Here is a 19,528-nt window from a genome sequence, read left to right as displayed (position 1 = left end):
ATATGATGAGCTGAAGTTAGGGACCTAAATACACTTCTGCATGCAAAATGCACTCCTTAGTTTTTTGTTTTTTGATCATTTTTTTTCTTATTTTCATTAACATTATGCAAGACAATTGTTCGAGCTAATTCATTAAAACAGAAAAGTCTGAATGCATAAGCTCCACATGATGCAGCACTACTTTTGACCAGTCATCCATAAAAAAAAAAAAAAAAAACCTACAAACAACTGTTACCAATTTAATACACTGAAAAATAGGAGTATATTATCACTGTGTTCCTTTTTTGTTGCCATACTGCCATTACTCTCACTGAGAATATTTCATTATTTAGACTGAAGTAGTGAGAAAGACTTCAATATGCATCTTGAGGTGCCAAAATGGTGCAATAAAGTGGACGTCTCCCACAAAAGCTGCAGTAATGCTTAAAAACAACGGATGTGAAAACAACATAAATGTAACTAGTCCCCCGTCTGCTCTGCTGTAACTTTCTTTTGCTTTGTAGCTTCTAGTATTATTCAGTAGAGACTCGTGTCCTCTCCAAACCATCTGTCTCACACACACACACACACACACACACACACACACACACACACACACACACAGACACACACAGACTTCAATTATCAAACGGCCTCTCAGAGTGTCTGGGTAGTGGGGGCTGCTATGCTAACGGTTTTACATATGCTAATTGCGACAGGCGAAAGCTGATTAGAAATGTCTGAGGAGGACGTTCCTGCGTCTGTCCTGTCAGCAGAGAGGAAGACGGGGACGCTGTGAGGTCCAGGTGTGTGCACAGTGTTTGCACATTCGGGGAAATATGTTGCACTTATTGATCACAACTGAACTGCTAATGATGTGATAGCTGACAGTGTCGTGACTCTGGCTTCAGTCCAAAGTGGATGTGAATGTCTGATCCAGTTTTACAGTGAGATTCAACTGTGAGGGGAAACAACAGCTGGATGGTGATTTGAAGGAAAGGCCTTTCATCGCGCTGTAAAGAGAATAACAAAACATTTGGTCTTCATGTTAAGCTTTTTATACTTTATTCTTTTTTTTTTTATATGAGACTGTTTTCTGAGCTTACTTAAAAACTGCTGTCTGAAATCGCCTTCAGTAAAAAAAACAAGAAACAAACAAAAAAAAAAACTCTGATAAGATTATCAGGAAGAGGTTAATCTGTATGAGCAAAAAAAAAAAATATTCATGACAATTAGAAGAAGCTGTGCTGGTAATTGAAAAAGCTAAATCTAGCCTAAAGCATGCTTGGCAAGAGCTGAAAAAGTGAAATGATTTTATAGAAATTCAAATTCTGCAGACTGACCATCATAATCTGCGTGTATCCTGTTTCCATTTCTATTTTTCAGTCCAAACTCAATAAACAGTGCAATTGGCAGCTGTGAGGAAGCACTCAGCACATTGGACCCCTGAGAGCTGGCAAAACAACCGCTCAGGACTGAAGCGAACTGGAGTTTACTGTAATGAATGTAAAAACTGGTGATAAAAGAAATGATGAAACTCAAAGAGAAAACCGAGAGGAAGAGATGCAAACTCTGCACAGCCATTGATAGGATTGTGCAGAGCTGCTGACAGAGATTGGAATAATTTTGCTGCATTACTGATGCCCTGTAAGTGTCCACTACCTGGTATTTCCTGTGATGTCTGTAACACTTATATGCTTAGTTATCCACGATTTTAATTCGAGACTAAGACTACTATTTGAGTCTACTGTCATGATTGATATTTGAAAATACACATTCATTTCCAACATTAACATATTACACCAGGCATATTACTATCGCTACCTGCTACCTAAGACTGAAGAACTCCTCCTGTGTTGTTCTTCCTGAAGTTTACAGATTTCAAATTTATGATTTTGGGTAAACAAATTAAACTGAACTTCAATGTGTTTTTTTTGGTGCTTAAACAACTGTAATGGTGGCACTGTGCTACACTACCTGAAACCTAAAGTAAGGTGATAGAACAAACCATCTATCACTGTGTGAAAAAGCCTAAATTAGACCTTTCAGACTCTGAATCTTTACCATTAAAATATAAAGAATTATAACTCTTACCAAAGGAGTTTGAAAAATAAGCAAAAACATGTTTTGGATTGAGGAAAGGGATGCTCTTTGTTTATTTTTCAGTGACTACTCCCCAGGCTGATTACTGATGCTCTAGCAGTATCTATGTTAAATTGTTTTTACAAACCAGTGGCATCTTTTATTGATGAACAGTCACAAATATGAAGCTGGAGGCAGTTGTCTTAGAGCTTCACCAAACTAAATCTCAAAAATTAGTTGATTCTATTTTGTTTAATCCAAATAAAGCAAAAGATTAAAAAAAAAAAAAAAGGCAGATGGTTTTAGGAGACATTGTGCTCAAACTGTCAACCAAGAAATAGTTACGCACACTTATTGAACAAACAAGACACTGTGTGTGTTATTATTCAACTCTGTTTATTCTGGACAGAGCCAGACCAGCTCCCTAGCTGACACCAGTGTTTGTTTTCATGCAGAGATATTTTCTTCTAACTCTTGGAAAGAAAAACATTTGTCAAAAATGCTGGAACGGATCCTTTCATATAATGTGACAAAAGGTGCAGGATTTTGGAGCTAATCTGTAACTAACTGAAGGAAGCACTACTGAAAGCTCTTGCCTCTACGGCAGAGCTGGAGAAGGCAGTTGTGGCAGAGCGCGGCAAACCCCTCAGTGACCTGGTGAATTAGTCATGGCTCACAACCATTAAGCCTAATGCAGAGCATCTGTGCGTAATTACCTCTCTACCCTGTAAACGTGTTTACAGCACCAATATGTGCATCAGAATGAGCACCCGGGGCCAGAGGGCACAACAAAGGACAGGCACCACTTGACATACTCCGGGTCTCTCTGCACACATACACAGTGCCAGCAAGACAGAAATGCAACAATCACCGATATTGCCCCAGGCAGCAAAGAACTAGGACAAAATCAAGTCAAAAATAAAACTGTTGTCTACAGTGTATTAAACAGCGCATACAGCACGAGGCGCTGCCTGTGCGATTGGAGCAGACAGTTGATGTTGTTTAAAGCTGCAGCTCTTCCTCAGTTTGATTAATCCTCAGTATGTCTGCATCATTTCTAAGAAACTGCACACATTTACTGAGTGGTATTTTGCTAAAAACAAGAGAGAAAGCTCGTAGCTCCAGTTGATCTTACGTACAGCTTTGTGACTCGTCCAAATATTCAGTGTGACAGAGATGCAAAAGAGAGAGGGAAGGGCAACAAGCCGGGGAGGCACACACAGTACCCATGTGTCAACGCTTGTTGTATTTCATTATGAATTTAAGAGCAGAGATAGGTGGGTGGGCGAGATGGAAAGACGGAGTGAGCGTGTGTTTGCAACGAGGATGTCCTGCTGTTCACTCTGCTCTTGATCTTTTATACATCACACTGCTCTGAGTGCGTTTTTGTTTATGTGTGTGTGTGTGTGCGTGCATGTCTGTGTGTGTTTGGACACAAACACACACACACACTCTACAACTACTCTCAACTTCAATGAGATGTCATTTCAGGAAGAGACCCCTTCTTCGAACTTACTAGTGTGTGCATGTGTGTGTGTGCGTGTTAGAGAGAGAGTGCGTGTGTATGGGGGTGCAAGGATTTAGTGTAGACTTAGTGTGGAGTTGGTTTTGCTCATGTGGTACAAACATAACCTTGTTAGATGCATGTGCCATCAATCATTATATTCTATGCACATACAGAACATCATCTCTGCCATTCTGCAGCACATATGCTGAATTATCATGCAGACACGTTTGGTGTCAACTCTGATGCGTCTGTGGTACGTTATGTTTTTTTCAAAGATCTAATTCCTGAAGACAAATGTTGCTGAAAAATTCTGGAAATTTTGCAGACCTTTGTCTGCAGGCAGAAATCTCACGCACAGTACAGCAGTTCATCACTATCTTTTTTTTTTTTATCTATTAACACTGTGTGTATGGCTAGAGGCCACTAGAGGGGAGCAATAAAATATTTTTGAAGCAAAATTTAAAATGATCAATGAAAATGGTATTGTTTGGATGAATTAGCTTAGGGCTAACTAGCATAAATTTTGATAACCCGTAGCCATTTCATTATCATTTTGTGATCATTTTTCAAGTGTAATTACATGACAGCATGAATAGCTTTGGACCATTTGTCAGGGAAACCAAGAGATATAAATAGATACTATTTTATTTTCATCATTTTCTTGTAATTTAAAGAGTTAATAACCAAGCAATGGTTAATGGGGAGGATAAATTAAACAGTTTTTATCTAAAATTCTCTTTCCAAACATTCTCACTAAAATCTATATGTAATTTAAACTGGAGAAGTTGATGTGTTTAGCCAGTCAACGTCAAGTATCGTGAATCACTACCTAAATTGGGCCTTTACAAGTAACTAGTTTGTGCCTTCATCTATTTGCAAATGATTCATTTGTGAGCAAAACAAATTTGATCCAGAGATGCAGTGATTTTAATAATAAGGAGGCATGAAAACCAACAAATGCGCACCTTTAAATGGATTCTGCCAATGTAAATTATTTGAATAAAGTATGATATTGATCTTCAAATAACTTAGGGGAGATTAATTTACCATCTAATACATTTATTCTGCTTGGCCTGTCAACAGCTGCCCCGGGGAAAAAAAAAATAATCAAAAACTTCCGAACAGGAGCTCTCAAATGTATTCATCCTAAACAGTCTCTGACTACTGATTGGTTGTAATCTGAATAGATAGATGAGCTCCAGGCAGACGCCGACCGTGCCGGCGTCCTGCTGTGCTCAGCCCTGTAAGATCAGTGAACATAAGCATCACCTCGCACTGCTGCCCCGCCACAGCCGAGACCAGAGAGGGTTTTTATCGGGAGTAGATTTATTGGCTGGATGGGGCAAAGGAGAGGATCTATAGGAGGAACGGGAGGAGTAATCTGTCAGGAAGACAGGGATTACAGCAGGTGTGCCTAACAATGCTAATGAAAGAGAGAGGGAGAGAGATGGTGAGGGGGGAAATGCTCGAGAGAAGGCAGTGAGGGGTTCTTAAGGTCTGGGTATACCTTTGTGTGTAGCTCTGTGGGCTTTTGTGTCTGTGCATGTCTGACATATGACTCTGGGCCAGAGAGGAATGGAAGCACAACTCCTGCCGTAATGACCCTGAGGAGAATGAGAAGTTCCTGGAAGGCTTGGTGGACATCTCCCGACAAGAAGAGTGTGTGTGTGTGTGTGTGTGTGTTGAGAGGTGGGAGTGATGGATTGTGGGTAGGCGGAAAGGAGCTGACGTGGAGGTGCGATGACTTGCCAGGAATGAGAGAGAGGTTGATATGGGTCTCAAATTGGAGCAGTAGGAGGAAGGAATCGCCATCAATCACTGTGGCATCTATTGAGTGTGTCGAGGTGTTAGGCCATTGTCCCTGTGGGCCGTCAGAGGGGCCTCGCATGTTAATTAAGGGTAATAACATCAGCAAATAAGCTGCAGTTCGAGTGGGGACGGCATGACTGGAAGGAGAAGAAGAGTTACCTCAGCTAAAATATTCACATACAAACTCACTTCATTGACATAACTGGAGATGATCGCTAGAGTGTATTCGGCATTAAAATATTAATGACACCAAAGGCTCGCGTGCTCCTCTCCTCTCCCCTGAATGCCACACCTGTCCACTGAAGGTCAGCAATGGAGGGAGGAAGCAAGCAAAGCCCCACCTGCCACTCACTAATGACTGTGTGGAGTTGTTGCATGTTTGTGTTTGTGTTTGTGTTTGCATATGCGGCGCAGAGAAAAGAAACAACAGTCTGCCTCAACAGTAGGAAATGCACAGACTTCAGCTCTACACAAACCATAAACTACATCCCAGTGACACCAATGCTCAGCTTTTATACCGCATTGTCTCAGCCCTAATAACTCTCACATGCCAAGGACAAGAAAACAAGCAGGAACTACCCCACTGATGTCATAAATCATTTCACTCTGTTCTTTCTTTTTTGCATAGTGTTTCCTCGCTCATCCCCCATCCTCCTCCTAATTGTTATGGTAGATACTGAAGGAAAGAGAGAGAGGGAACTCCTCATATGCATACGGTGAAGGTATTTATCACAGACACCGATATGTATACACACACACACCTGCACCTAGATGTGTGCCCTCATTTAAAGAAATTCACGAGGCAGTGTAAGACGTCAAAGATAGTAATATTTTTCTTAGGGAGAATGCACATAAACACACACACACACATCTACCAAGTGCTTTATCAAACAGCCAACACACACACACACTTTGAAAATCCCTGCAGCACATCAAGACTCTTTAATCCCATTTTTCTCAATCCCCACTTTGCTTACTTCATCTCTCTTCGTTCCATGACTTCAATCTTTTTTCTGAACATCGTGCTCATGTCTCAGTGACTCTGTCTTCAAACCTGAATCCCTACACCTTACAGCTAGCCAGAGAGCGAGAGAAGAGAGAGGGGGAGAGATTGGGAGGGAAAGAGACAAAGTACACAGCTTGAAGTCAAACACGCAGCATGAGGTTGAGAAGTAAATGAATGAGAAAAAAAAAAAACCCAACACAAATGGGAAGCTAATGAATGAAAATAGGTCTGGGAGCAGCATGTCCTCTGCATAAACTGAGCAATTAGAAATGAGCAGTGGCGTCAGGACGGAGCCAGCAATGGGCGACTTTGTGAAGCGATGGATGGATGGATGGAGTGAATGAGCGAGGGGCTGGGGTACTCACGTTGGCAGACATCCTTGCCTTGTTCCCGATGACTACTTCCCTGCCTTGTTAGCTCAACCGCCGCGGTGACATTGCACAGCCCGTTCTCAGTGGTACTCTGGGGTAAATATCCTCGTGTCTGCCTCCTCTCTCTTTTTCTTTTTTTCTTAAAAATAAATAAATAAATAAATAATCCTCCTGGGTTTCTTTCCTCCTTCTCTTCTCCTTCCCCTCCCCTCCCCTCTCCCTCTCCTCCTCCTCCTCTGCTGTACCCTTTCTCTCCCTGTCCTCCTTTGCTTTGCCTGCCTAGTCCAGAGAGTCTCCTGCAAGGTCCTGCCGTGTTTTCCTCAGTGCAAGCGGGGAGGCATGTCTCTCTCCTCTCTCACTTGCTCTTCATTGGTCTGTTTACACCCCACTCTCTCTAAATCAGAAAGCACCACCACTCTTTTTTCCTGCGGTATCCCTCTCTTCCAGTCTGTCTTCAGTATCCTCTCCTCTTCTTCAGTTTTTCCTATCTATGTCTCACTGAAGCCTGGAAAAAAAATGTGTGTGTGTGTGTGTGTGTGTGTAGGGGGGGGGGGCTTACACCCTGCTAAAGTGCAACAGCGAGACAAACAAAGAGAAGCAGAAAGAAGAGGAGGCAAAGCTGTGCAGCCAACGGAACACGAGGGAGCCAGAATGAGCACTGAAGACAAAGAGTGGAAGCGCAAGAGCATCACAGACAGAAACAGGGGACAGAGAAAAGGGGGAGACACACAAAGATAGGCACTCTTCACCATCACACACGTACAACAGAGTGCTCCAGATATAGACCTATGACTTCATCAGTTCAAACCCACGTGCAGACACACACATGCACACACGCACACGCATCCACAGTCAAACACGCACTCAGTCTTGCTGAGTGCTCCAGATATAGCTCCATGATTTCATCGAGGAGCCCCCCCCCCCTCGTCCCACCCCACTTCAGAGATGGGGGGACTCATTCATATTGAATCAAGCTGAAAGAGATAGAGAACATTCAAGGCAAGACTGGGACTCCTCAGATAGATGGGTAGAGGAAGACACGGGAAGAGAGAGGGAGGAGGCAGCTGTGTGTGTCCGCCTCCATGCATCCATCTGAATCGCTCTCTTTTTTGCCCCTTATCACTTTTTAGCTCACTTGTTCAAGTTCTGTGTTTCTTGAGCCTGTCACAAACTACAATAAAAGAACACGTGTATGTCGGCACAAACGTTTCAACAACTGACCACTGAACTCCTGCAGTGCCTGTTCAACATCTCACTGCTTAGCCACGGCCTTACATATCTAGCTCCAGTTTTTCCACAAGATTTTAAAGCCTCGCTACAGGATTTACTCCCCTTCAGAGGCAATGATTTTGAGTTCAGGTTCATGCCCAATGGGTTGGATAGAGCTTAGGCCGAGGCTCTTTCTATTCTAGTCAGGTCCATCCAAAGCAGTGCTTTCAGTTTTTTACCATGTTCTTGCAAAGAAAGAGAAGAACACAAAATCAAAAGAAACCCATTATCAGAAAAAAAAAAAAACCTCCCAACACTAGAAAAACCCGAGACGTAATCATATAAATGCACTTATACATAATAAGACCTGTGTCAAACCTATTGGATGTTAACTTACAAATTCCCTCTGATGTCTGTTTTGCAGCCTCCCTCAACACAAAGCCCATGACACACACATTCCCGATCGATAGGACGATTTAACAGAGATGTCAATCAACATTTCAATTTGATCAAACCATATAACAGCTCAAGACCAAAGTTCTTATATATACTTAATACTGTATATCCTACAGGTCAGTACTCAGCTGAATCTCACCAGCTTGTTTGGATACACAGACTTTGATTATACTGCACTCTAGTGGCAAATATAAGTCACACCAACCTCTGGCAAGATGAGCTGTTATCTCTCAGACACACACTCTTGTCTCAGATACACACTCCATAAAGCAATTTGCTGAGTACATGGAAAGTGCATTGTGATCCCAGAGCATCACAAAGGTTCTAGATCACAGGGCAATATCATCGAGCACACCGAGTCGTGAGCCTGTAACCAAACAAACGAAATCAAGCAGATTTTAAAGTACTGGTGGGTGGAGAGGAAGAAGACAGTCGAAGCTACTGTGTGTGTGTGTGGATGTGAGAGAGAGAGAGATACAGAGGGAGAAAAAAACCCCCCATGTCTTTCCACTACATGCCTTAGCCATTACCGCTAAGAGAAACACCCACTGAAACTTTCTCTATCCTCTGAGACAGAAGAAAGTGGAGGGACTCTCTTTATTTCTTTCCCTGTCTTTATCTGTCACACTCACACACACACACACACTGCTGAGCGTAGACCAAATGAAGTGAGAGAAAGAGTGGGAGCACATGAGGGATGTTCTGTGAGGAGACTATGGTGTTGCTAGGAAGATTAAAAGAAAGAGAAGGAGGACAGAGATAGAAAAAGCCAAAGAGAAAGGAGGAGGGGAATAAGAAACAAGGTAAGAAGAGTGTTGTCGCCCTGTCCCTTCGCAGCTGATTACGCGTCAGGACCAGACACTTCTCACTGCAAACCTCCAATCAGGATTCTCAAACGTATGTTCAGTGTGTGACACATTTTAAATGTGGATTTCCCCAAGTTTCTTAGCTGTTGGTACTGAAAAAGATTTTCATTGTCCAAGCCCGATATACCGGTGTAAGGATTTTCTGTATGTTAAGTGTGTGTAAATATATGCAAACACATAAATATGCATACGTGTTTCATGTAGCTCCACTGGTAAAGGGAAACCCTGAGGATCCAATGACATGACAGCTTAGCTTGTCCCCCCTCACCCTCGCCATTAGCAGCTATGCAAGCCTCAGCACACTGTCAGCTCACTTGTAAAAGGTTAAGATCATGAAACATTGCCAAAAAGGTCCCAAAGGTCCTCAGTGTGGAGCAGAAACATGGAGGAATGAGAATAATTACGGCTTTTTGAATACACTTATATGCATCAAATAATAATGAGGCTGATTCGATCTCTGGTGATTAGTTCAAACTCCTGATTCAGCTTTTAACAAGCAGGAAGGCTCCACAACAGCAACATACAGCGTGCTACTCTTTATGTTGTGTGTGTTCGTTTGCACAAAGAACATTTGCAGTGCAGTTTACATGTTTGTACTTGTTTCCATCTGAGTAATTAAGTAATAATGCACGAGGAACTGCTGAAACAGTGGGATAAGGTAGACAAGATTATCAACAAGAAAAAGACCTGCGGGATCTCCTCCTACCTGTCATGGTCTCGACCAACGCCCCAGACACGGATGCTGCTGATTGGCTGAGAGTGGAGCAGGCTGCGATCATCTGGGTCAACCAGGGTTAACGTGCGGTCTTGAAGAACGAGCAGCATCCCCTTACCCTGTGACGTGAAAAAACATACACTAAAGCAGTCATAATACAGAACACACTTTGTTTTTCAAAGACTTCTTCAATCTTTGCTTTTTCATTTGTAACATAGTTTTGACTCTTCAGGCCTCTAAAAATGACAACTAAAAGAAAGAACCACCTCCACTCATTCACTGCCTTTTACAATTGCGTGAAAACCTTTAAGATGTGATGAGTCAAGAGACTCCCAAATTTCTTCTTGCATTTCATTTAACCGTTAGCAAGTGTCCATGGATCACTGGGTCCAAGGGACTCATCTCCTTTTTTGAACTGATTATACCTTCATACACAAGTAAAACATTTGGCAAGGTCTTGTGCTTTGCTCAAATGTCAAAACATGAATTATTCCAATATAGGGTATACACGATATACTGTAATGAGGACTGACCTCTCCCCAGACCCCAGCAGAGTCTCGGATATCCCTCCTGCAGTAGGACAGCTGTCTGATACAGTGGTGGACAGCTATACTGCTTCTCCCCTCACACAGGTCCTGTTCGGCCATCTCTACCCAGCCCAGAGATCGCACTGGAAACGACTGGGTAGAAAGCATAAATTTGTTTTGTCACACACGTCATATTTCTATCTTCTACTGGATATTTGTCATTTTTCAACTTTGGTCCTGTTTTTAGCTGTTTTGGCAAAATAATGGCTGAACCTTCAGAACAGTGTTAATGGATAGTAAATAAATAATAATTAAGAAGCCATTTAATTTGAAGGAAAAAGGTGCACTCCTGAAAGTGTAACATAGGTCTTAGTTGTAAGAAAACCTATTAGCACCACTATGGTAAGTAAATTGAATGAAGATGTTACTAAAAGCTGTGAGGGATAATAAGGGAAAACATTAGGTTCATTTAAAGCCTGTTTCATGCTCGGGCTACGCTTTCTAATTACACTTATTTACAGCTATTATTGCTCTTCCACTGATATCAGTAACTAACTTGTTAATTACAGTGTCCCCATAACTAAGAGAAACTCTTGCAAAAACGTACAAAGATCCAAGCATTAGCAGCACACTTTTCCTTTAGATCTTTTTATCCAATTCACTATCAACTAATTCTAATCTTAAATATAACCTCTTTTTAATAAACCAACACATATTCAATGCACACCCACACACATACACACAATAATGCACACAAAGTTCCTCTTAAAATTTAATAAAGCCCACACAGTACAGTATGGAGTGACAGCTACTGCACCACCAGGAGCAATAACCAAGAGAGATTTAATTGAAGAAGACAACGCATCAAATATGAAAGACTGTGTGTGTGTGCATGTGTGTGCGTGTGCACGTGTGTGTGTGTGTGTGTGTGTGTGTGTGTCTTATGTGCATGTGCAGTCTGCCTGAGTGAGGCCAGCAGCTATATCTGTCCTCTCTCTTCCTTTCTTCTCAAAAAGGAACTTTTCTCTGGTGAGGAAAACTTCGGGATATATTCCTCAAGCTCTAGTACACTATGAAGTAAACATGCACATTCACACATAATCGCACATCATCATCACCACTCTCTCTCTCTCTCTCTCTTCCACTTAACTTTATAATCTCGTTTCTTCACACGTTCACCCTACAGAGATTATATCTGAATTCCCACACTTTTCCTGTGTGTCTCTGGGTTCCTGTGAAACTGTAAGATATCTCCAGCTTTTTGTTTTTGCTTGAATTGAAGATTTATAAAACTAAATAGGTATAGATGTTTAATTGATTAAATATATTCTACCCAAGAAAAAAATTAAAAGCTCAAAATCCTCATTTATTGTCAAAATCCTATAAAGAAACTATACATGCCAGAAAAAAAACATGGGCCCTTCTTACCAAATGTAACCAAAGAGGCACTGTCTTTTTCTGTCCCTTAACTCTAAACATCTCCTCCTTATGAACTCTGCTCAGGCATTTCTGCACACTCTCCCGCCACATGGGGGTAGCAAAAGCAAGTTTGCCCACAACACGTTCATCTCGGTGCAGTTCACAGGCTGACCACTGAGTGGCATTGCAGCAGACAGAGAGAGGGAGGGCATGCCTGCTAGTGTGAGCAGGTTCGTAATGTCATCACAAACCTGTTGACCTCCCTTCATGGACAAATGCATCATTTGGAGGTCAGACTGATGTACCAGTGGAACATGAGCTCATGAAGTAGTATTTACTGTGACAATTTGTATCGTTTATTTATACTGTGTGACTAAGATAGTTGGTTCTCTCTGCAAAGTCTTTGAATTGAGCAGTTGTTTTGGGCCTTTGCTTGCAATTGCAACTATTTAAACTTGGCCAACAAACATATAAGCAAAACAAATTATTGTGAACTATGAAAAGTCTGCCTTCTTCACTTGTGTTTATAGATGAGCAAACTCTGATATACTGTTGTATAACCATTAGCAATGAATATTGACTATATTCATAATATTGACATTAGAAAGTCCTGACAGGGGATTGGCTTTGGTCATTTCACACAAAAATGTCAAATTAGTTAGTTTTATACTCTGATTAGCCACAAAATAAAAACAAGTAACTTGTTTTCATGCTGCGGCTGGTTGGTGCAGTATTTTCGCATAATGAAGCCACAGAAAACAATTGAAGCTACAAAATATGTTTTAAATCACCTTACGGTTCAGAATGAACTCTTTCCAAACAGGCCTAAGATATACATCAACCACTTGCCTGTTTAGATGTTGTGGCTGATCAGTGTAAGTTGTTGATCTTACCATAGCCTCTGGACTGGAGAAAGTATTGTTGAGGTCCACGGTCTCTAACTGGGCCGGAGGACTGCAGGGAAACATCAGGCATAAAAAGCAGTTTACAGTGAAGTGCTACTCCACAAACTAGTAAATAAAAAAAAAAATACACAACTCAGACCTGTGGTGGGAAAAACGAGTGGAGAAGCTAGAATTAATATTCTACTGAATGTCATTGTGCATTACTTGAGTTTTAGTGAAGCATATCGGAGGGTAGCCCCTTCAAATGCCTTCAGACTAGGATCTGGATAAACCGGATAGTCCTTCAGCTCCTGAAGCAAAACAGAAAGGCAGACAGATGTTGACAAATAGATATTACTGACGGGTGTTCTGATGCTGACTTTAACAACTTATTTGATTTCCTTAGGTTTGTAATAAGTGACGGGGAGAATACTCATTTTCATTTAATATGAGAGATATTCATCTTTGGTGGAGGTTCACAGATATTACTGTGGGTTCATTTCAGTTTAATAGGTGCAGCAGGGATGAAATGATAGGTCACAATTCAGATATTATTCAGACGAAACAAAGCTACTAGGTTGACTGTGATAGAACAGTAAATAACAAATAAATCTATATGAGGTTGAGAAAGACCACACTACTTCAAATAATACATTCCAGTAATAACTGTGACTGTGTCTTACGTTGGCTGTGCAGGTGGTGGTGTTGAGATTTGGTCCAGAAGAGGTGACATCATTTGAGGGGGTGGGGGTGGAGGAATGGGAGGAGTCAGAGGGGGAGGGTACAGGCTCTACTGAGCTGTCAGATATCAGACTGCTGGGGCGCTGTGGGAGAGAGAGGGGGTGCAAGATCGTGAGACAAAGAGTGATGCGGCATGGGAGGGACCATGACAGATGGAGGATTATGGATACTTCACTGACAACCAGGAGGTGTCCACTATACTGCACTAAGATGACATATTTACATCTTCAGCATCACCCTGTCACCGCTAACCAAAGCTACAAAGAGCAATGCTAATCGCCTCATGTCAAGTTTGTTAGAACAGTTTTTGAAAAAAAAAAAAACAACACTTTTTTTTGTCATTTTGGTGTTTTTTAGACTGTCCATCTTGAGACATTTTTCTTCAAATATATATTTTGTTAGTGAGGTTGTTTGTTTATTTTTCTTTTTGTTTAATGTTGCCAAAGCTCTACATTGCTGAGGGGTTTCAGTGCCAACTCTTTGATAAAGGTTTTCGATGTTGGTATTATTGTCAATATTAAGTTTTAACCTTAATACTTGGTGTCACCAAGTAATATTCACAGATCACAGATAATGTGTCCACAGAGCAGAAATAATTAAGAAATAATTATATAAAAAAAATATATAATTAAAGAATGTTAACATCTTCTTACACAACACTGAACCATTAGTCTTGAATAAGTACACAAATCATCTAAATCTCAAGTATATTGTGGTATTATCATTATAATTTAGCATAATCTCTCTGGTATGTTGATATCTGGAGATTTAATCAAAAAAAAAAAAGAAACATTAGTCTAAACTAGATGTATGAAGCCTTGTACACATAAAGTTAAATTTACATATGTTTAACCATGAGGAACTTTAGGGCTGTGGGGTTTCTGACCTCGTTGGGTGGCTGGAGAGAGTCTTGTGATGGCTGCTGTGGGTCAGTCTGAGTGTCTGGCTCGTTGTTGGAAGAGATGTGTTGGTTGCTGGAGGCAACAGGTCGGTGATACTGTGTGGTGCCGGTGGGGACGTGCCAGAAATAGACCTCTGATGAATCTGAGATCTCCCTCCAGCCGGGGGGCAGGTCCCCTTCACTCCATACATCTGCTGATGGATGACAGCAATACACAAACACGTGCTGCATGTCACCACATTCCCACAAAAGCTGAGATGTGTGTGGTTGCAGCCATGCATGCAGGCTCTGCAAAAACACATTTGAACATGGCACATGCACGCATAGAGTTGAGGAGGGGAAATTTCGAGCTGGTCAGTATGTCCCTACTTAGTTTCCGTTGTCATGGTAACTCTGGGGCTCATCCCCTGTAGTAGTAAGATCCAATGGCTAAAAGCCTCTCCCTCTTCCTCTCTCTGCTGGTTTTGTTTTCCCGTCTGCTTTCTAATATGTCCCTCCATCCACACATTCTCTAACTACTGCTTCGTCATGCCTCCTTTGAAATCATCACATATTAAATACAGCTCTGCTCGCTTGTTGTTCTATTTTTTCCTTCCCTTTTCACACCCTGATCTCTGCAGTATCCTATCCTTCTGTCCATCCTAATCACTCTCTGCGCCATAAGGGGGCTCACAGGGGCCTTAAAGGTTCCAGCAGTATTACTGGAGTGACTTTGTTAAGAAGAGGCTTTTGGTAAATTTCCAGATCAGACAGTCTATACAAGGTAGGAAGAAAAAGAGGAATGAAGGGAGGGAGTAATACAAGCCTGATTTAAGACGAGCACAGATATGCTGATGTTTCAGATGAAAGGGAAAACACACATATCAAACCTGTCTCTTGAGGAGTCTGCGGAGATGGTGTCTCCTGGGAGAGGGTTGTCCAACTGGAGTCTTCATTCTCTGATGGCGTGTCAGGAGTGAGGTCCATTCTTAAAACCACTTCAGGTAGCCCTGTCTCAGGTTGTGGATCAGGCAGGGGAGGCGGTGCTCGGGTTCTGGTAGGAGTGTTCCTCCCTGAAGTCCGGGCCTGTCTCGGGGAGGAGGGAGGGTACTGTTGCAAGAACTGGTTCTCATTATTAGGGTGCAGCTCCACCTTGATCACCCGTGGCTGGGAACTGCGAGAGGGCTTCGCCGGACTGCGAGGACTAGCCTGAACTTGCACACAGAGCTCCTCTCTGACCTGGGTAGGAACTTGGTTCTGGAGGTGGCTGTGGTTGTCTGGGACCCACTCTGGACTGTTGGTGGAAGAAGAGGAAGTGGATGAAAGCGGGGCCTCCACCACCACCGGGAGCAAGGGCTGTCTTGGGGCCGGTGTGGGGTCATTGTCCTCCTCTTCCTCCTCCACCACTGGCTCCACCTCTTCCTTCTCTTCCTGGCAGGGCTGCTTGATACTGCACTTTTCCTCCTTCTGGCTCTCCCTCTCCTTTGCAGGGCTAGCTTGCTCCTTTTCTGAAGAGGACTGCTGCTTCTTCTCCTCCTTGTCCTCCTTGTTTCCCCAGTTGAAGTCTAGATCCCAGCCCTTCCCGTGATACTCCAAGAAGCTTTTGGTCCTTCTGCGAAACAGGGGCTGCTGGGAGTTGTCTTTGCCAAACTCTAGCCAGTCAGAAGATGGGTTATTGATGAGATTGCTGTGTATTTTGCCCTCCGTGGTGGCCCTGCTCAGCTCCAGCTGCTGGCTCTCAGCTCGTCTCTGCATGTTGGCCCCATTCTTGGCCAGTTTGGGGTTGGTCGCGTTGAACAGTGAGGAGGAGGAACAGGACGAGTAGAGGGCTGAACTAGAGGAGGATTTGGTGGGGAGGCCTCTTCCTCGTGTCGCAGGTTGGTTTTTGGAGGACAAAGCCAAGTTGTCACTTATCCCCATGGCACTGCGCACACTGGTCATTGCGTACCTTTGACGGCTCTTTGGCAAAGTGGCCGAACTTCCTGTTTCCATGGACTCTTTGATGACATCACGCCCAAGCAGCTGGTTGTATGATGAGCGAAGGCTGAGGGAGGTGGGTGGGTTTGAAGAAGGGCCACTGCGATTGGCCAAACCCACATTTGAAGGGGAGGAGCCAGAGCGTGAGAGGGGAGGGGTTTGTACTGACATCATGGCTGACTGGCGGTACACTGTTGTAATAGAGCTGATGAAAGAGGAAATATAATGTCAGAAATCAAGTTAATGTGCTGCACATTGCAGCTTGACAATGGCTTATACCAAAGAATGAGAAAGAAATACTTGATCATATAAATAACAATATGGGTCATCTTTATTGTTATTAATTTCATTTATATATTTTTAAAAAGACTGAGCTGCCGGGTAAATGAACTGATCATATTCCCCAACATTTTAAAACAACATTTATATGTTGCTACTTTCTTAAGTGTAACTGTTCTGCATCTCAAACCTAAAGCTGACAAACGAGTGAGTGAAACATTCTGCAGCTCTGTTTCCAGGTTCCTGCTCTTTTCTACACATAAGATGCCACTACAGAGATATCAAAAAGCATTTTCTGAAAGACATGAAGCTGTTTTTTATTTTTTTTTTTTTGTATTATATTGGTTGAGACTCAGACCTTCAATGTATTCACCAAGGACTGACATTCAAAGCTGGAGCTGAGCAATAGGCCTGGTCTTTGGGGAAAAGTGGCAGTCACTAACTGGCTAGCCGTCTCTGGGTTGGTGAGTTTTTGAATACTGATCCAAAAAGATGAACAGTAAAAAAAGAGGGACATTTTTATGATGCGAAGACAAAGCACACGAAGGGACAGCATCACTGTCACTTTTGTTTTTGACTGATTTAATTAAAGTGGAAAGCTGGCAAACAGAAAATAGAGGTAGAAAAACATGCCCAGGCACGCAAGCCTGATGTATAAACATCCTTTCACCCAATCAAACACACACACACACACACACAGACAGACGCACACTTCAACAATGCTGCAGTCATCAACAGCACCTTTTCTCAGAAACATGGAAAACACAACCACAGCAGATTTTAACATCTGACAAGATCTTGGGAAAAGACAGAGGGAGGGTTTTTGGACGGAGCAGAATCCCTGGGCAGTGCACTTTGCTCATGCGGGGCCCTCATCCACTCTGCTCTACCTGGGTGGTTGTGCTGTCTTTCTTTCCCTGTGCCAGACAACCATAACAACCTGTTTATGCTGAATCTGCGCTCATGCTCCAGGGCCGTGATTCACACACACAGTGTCAACAGGTTCAAACTACCTGAACCTCACCATCCTCAATCAGCAAGGCCTACCACCTTGTTGTCATGTAAACACCTTTCACTGCCATAAAAAATAAATTGTTTCTCATCAATCAATTGACTATATTCCTCTGAATGCTCAAAAACATTTTCACTTGAAAAGTTTCATGTAGAAAACACGCATGCTTTTTATCAGAAAGCTCCAAATTGTCCTCTGAGCCATTGAAGATGATAATCACAGCCAATATGTTGCATGACTCACAGGATGAATTCCTGTGATCGCATCATGATACAAACCTAGCAAACAACATTTAAAAACTCTTTTTCTTCCATTAACATAAAAAGAAAGAAAATGATGTCTGAGTTGCAGACAAGCAGGGTCGTCTCGGTGAAGACCGCTGAGCCCCCCTCCCACCTGATGGTTATACAGCCAGGGGGGCCATTAGTTAAACAAAAGTGGGGCGAGGAGAGGATGTGAGGAGAGTGGGGAGGAGAAAGGGTGGTCATTAGAGGGAGAAGGCAGAGAGAATGACACAGCAGTTTGCAGGACAGTCAACACACAGAGGCAGTTAAACTGTGGTCCTCAATAAATCTGTTGTGCTCTGTAACAGCAGAGGTCATTCATGAGATGCAGGCGGCTTCAGCAGCTGGTCACAGGACAGCAGCTCCATGTATACCGATTAGGCAATTACGTTTCATTAAAGTCTTTCTCCTCTTTGCTCCTCTTGTGATGCGTTTGAAAAATCATAGTGATGTCAGAGCAAGCACTGCTCTCCCCCCAAGACGCAAGATACTTTTGCGTGATCATAAATGATGATACTTGTTGACAGACACAACAGTTTCTGCTCTAATTTAAAGCAAAAGAGGCTCCACGGCTGCTCTAGTTTCATATGGACTGCTCACACTGTATACAGACAAGAGTGCAGGTCGCCTAAAAAGGTAGAATACATGTTTTGTTTTGTTTTTTTTTTATCACGTCACAGCAATAACACAAGCCCCACACACTCTTCACCTGCTCATTTCCAAACACTAACAGAGATCCCGGCCTGTCATACATCACGCACTCATTGCAACAGCGGCTGTGGGGATGAAATGCAACAGATGAAAGCGCAGGCAGGGGGAGAAAACGAACTTGATAAAGTCGATGATGTCATGGGTGGAGTATCCCGGAGTCTCGCTTTCTCTGCCTCCGTGATAAACTCCTTCATTTATCTTAAACGGCATGAGGTCATCTTTACATCTGCCGAGCGGGGCCTGTGAATAGGTGGAGTTGGCAATATTACAGAAGCGTGAAGCTGTCGATGAGTGAGGAGAAGCGGTGAATCCTCAACACCCAGCCCGCCTCTCCCTCTCCATCCCCGGCTCCGCCGCACTGGGAGGGGAGCCCATCCCAACCAGAGCACCTATTTACGTCCACTCACCTCCTCGGTCAGCCTCCGCTCCCAAGACGACGCGCACACACACGGGGACGCACTGAGTGAGCAGGGGCCGAGGCCGACGGCCGCTTTTTAAGAGCCAGTCCGCCCGTATTGGATAGCATCACACCATCCGCCCTCCTCCCGGCCCGCTCGCTCGCTCGCTGCCGGCCGAGCTGCCGCCTCTCTGCGCCAGAGGATCCCGGAGCGGCGAGGCGCTGCGGAGCTTCCCCGCTCCGCCGGCCAATCACAGCCGCGGACGCAGGACGCTCGGTGAGCGGATGAGAGACGCAGCCCTAATAAATCCACCGGAGTTATTTTGCAACTCAGGTAATGAAATCACACATCATCGGGTGTGACGTCATGCAGCGGACCGGAGAACTGTGAATGGTTCACATTGCTCAGACTGAAAC

General features: G+C 43.2%; 1 protein-coding gene across 5 annotated transcripts in view; it reads right to left on the bottom strand.

Annotated features, from left to right (window-relative positions):
- apbb2a (amyloid beta (A4) precursor protein-binding, family B, member 2a) overlaps positions 1-19,432 on the bottom strand; it is a 34,025-nt gene extending 14,593 nt beyond the window's left edge. For 3 of the 5 annotated variants that reach the window (XR_003841141.1, XM_029512075.1, XM_029512073.1), the window contains exons 1-8: positions 19,122-19,431; positions 15,342-16,633; positions 14,458-14,666; positions 13,514-13,654; positions 13,056-13,141; positions 12,840-12,900; positions 10,534-10,680; positions 9,992-10,119 (exon numbers count right to left, since the gene is read on the bottom strand). Coding sequence is in view for 4 of the 5 variants with exons in the window: in XM_029512075.1 (XP_029367935.1) it covers positions 9,992-10,119; positions 10,534-10,680; positions 12,840-12,900; positions 13,056-13,141; positions 13,514-13,654; positions 14,458-14,666; positions 15,342-16,602 (2,033 nt within the window). In the remaining variant the exon portion in view is untranslated. Of the gene's footprint in view, positions 1-9,991; positions 10,120-10,533; positions 10,681-12,839; positions 12,901-13,055; positions 13,142-13,513; positions 13,655-14,457; positions 14,667-15,341; positions 16,634-19,121 lie in introns of all 5 variants that reach the window. The other 2 variants (XM_029512076.1, XM_029512074.1) reach the window with 2 other exon arrangements.
- Between the last annotated feature and the right edge of the window lie 96 nt (positions 19,433-19,528).

The sequence above is a fragment of the Echeneis naucrates genome, chromosome 10, assembly GCF_900963305.1.
Source record: "Echeneis naucrates chromosome 10, fEcheNa1.1, whole genome shotgun sequence".
NCBI classification, from domain to species: Eukaryota; Metazoa; Chordata; class Actinopteri; order Carangiformes; family Echeneidae; genus Echeneis; species Echeneis naucrates.
The sequence above is the reverse complement of the archived record's forward strand: the minus strand, read 5'-3'. Positions and strand labels throughout refer to the sequence as shown.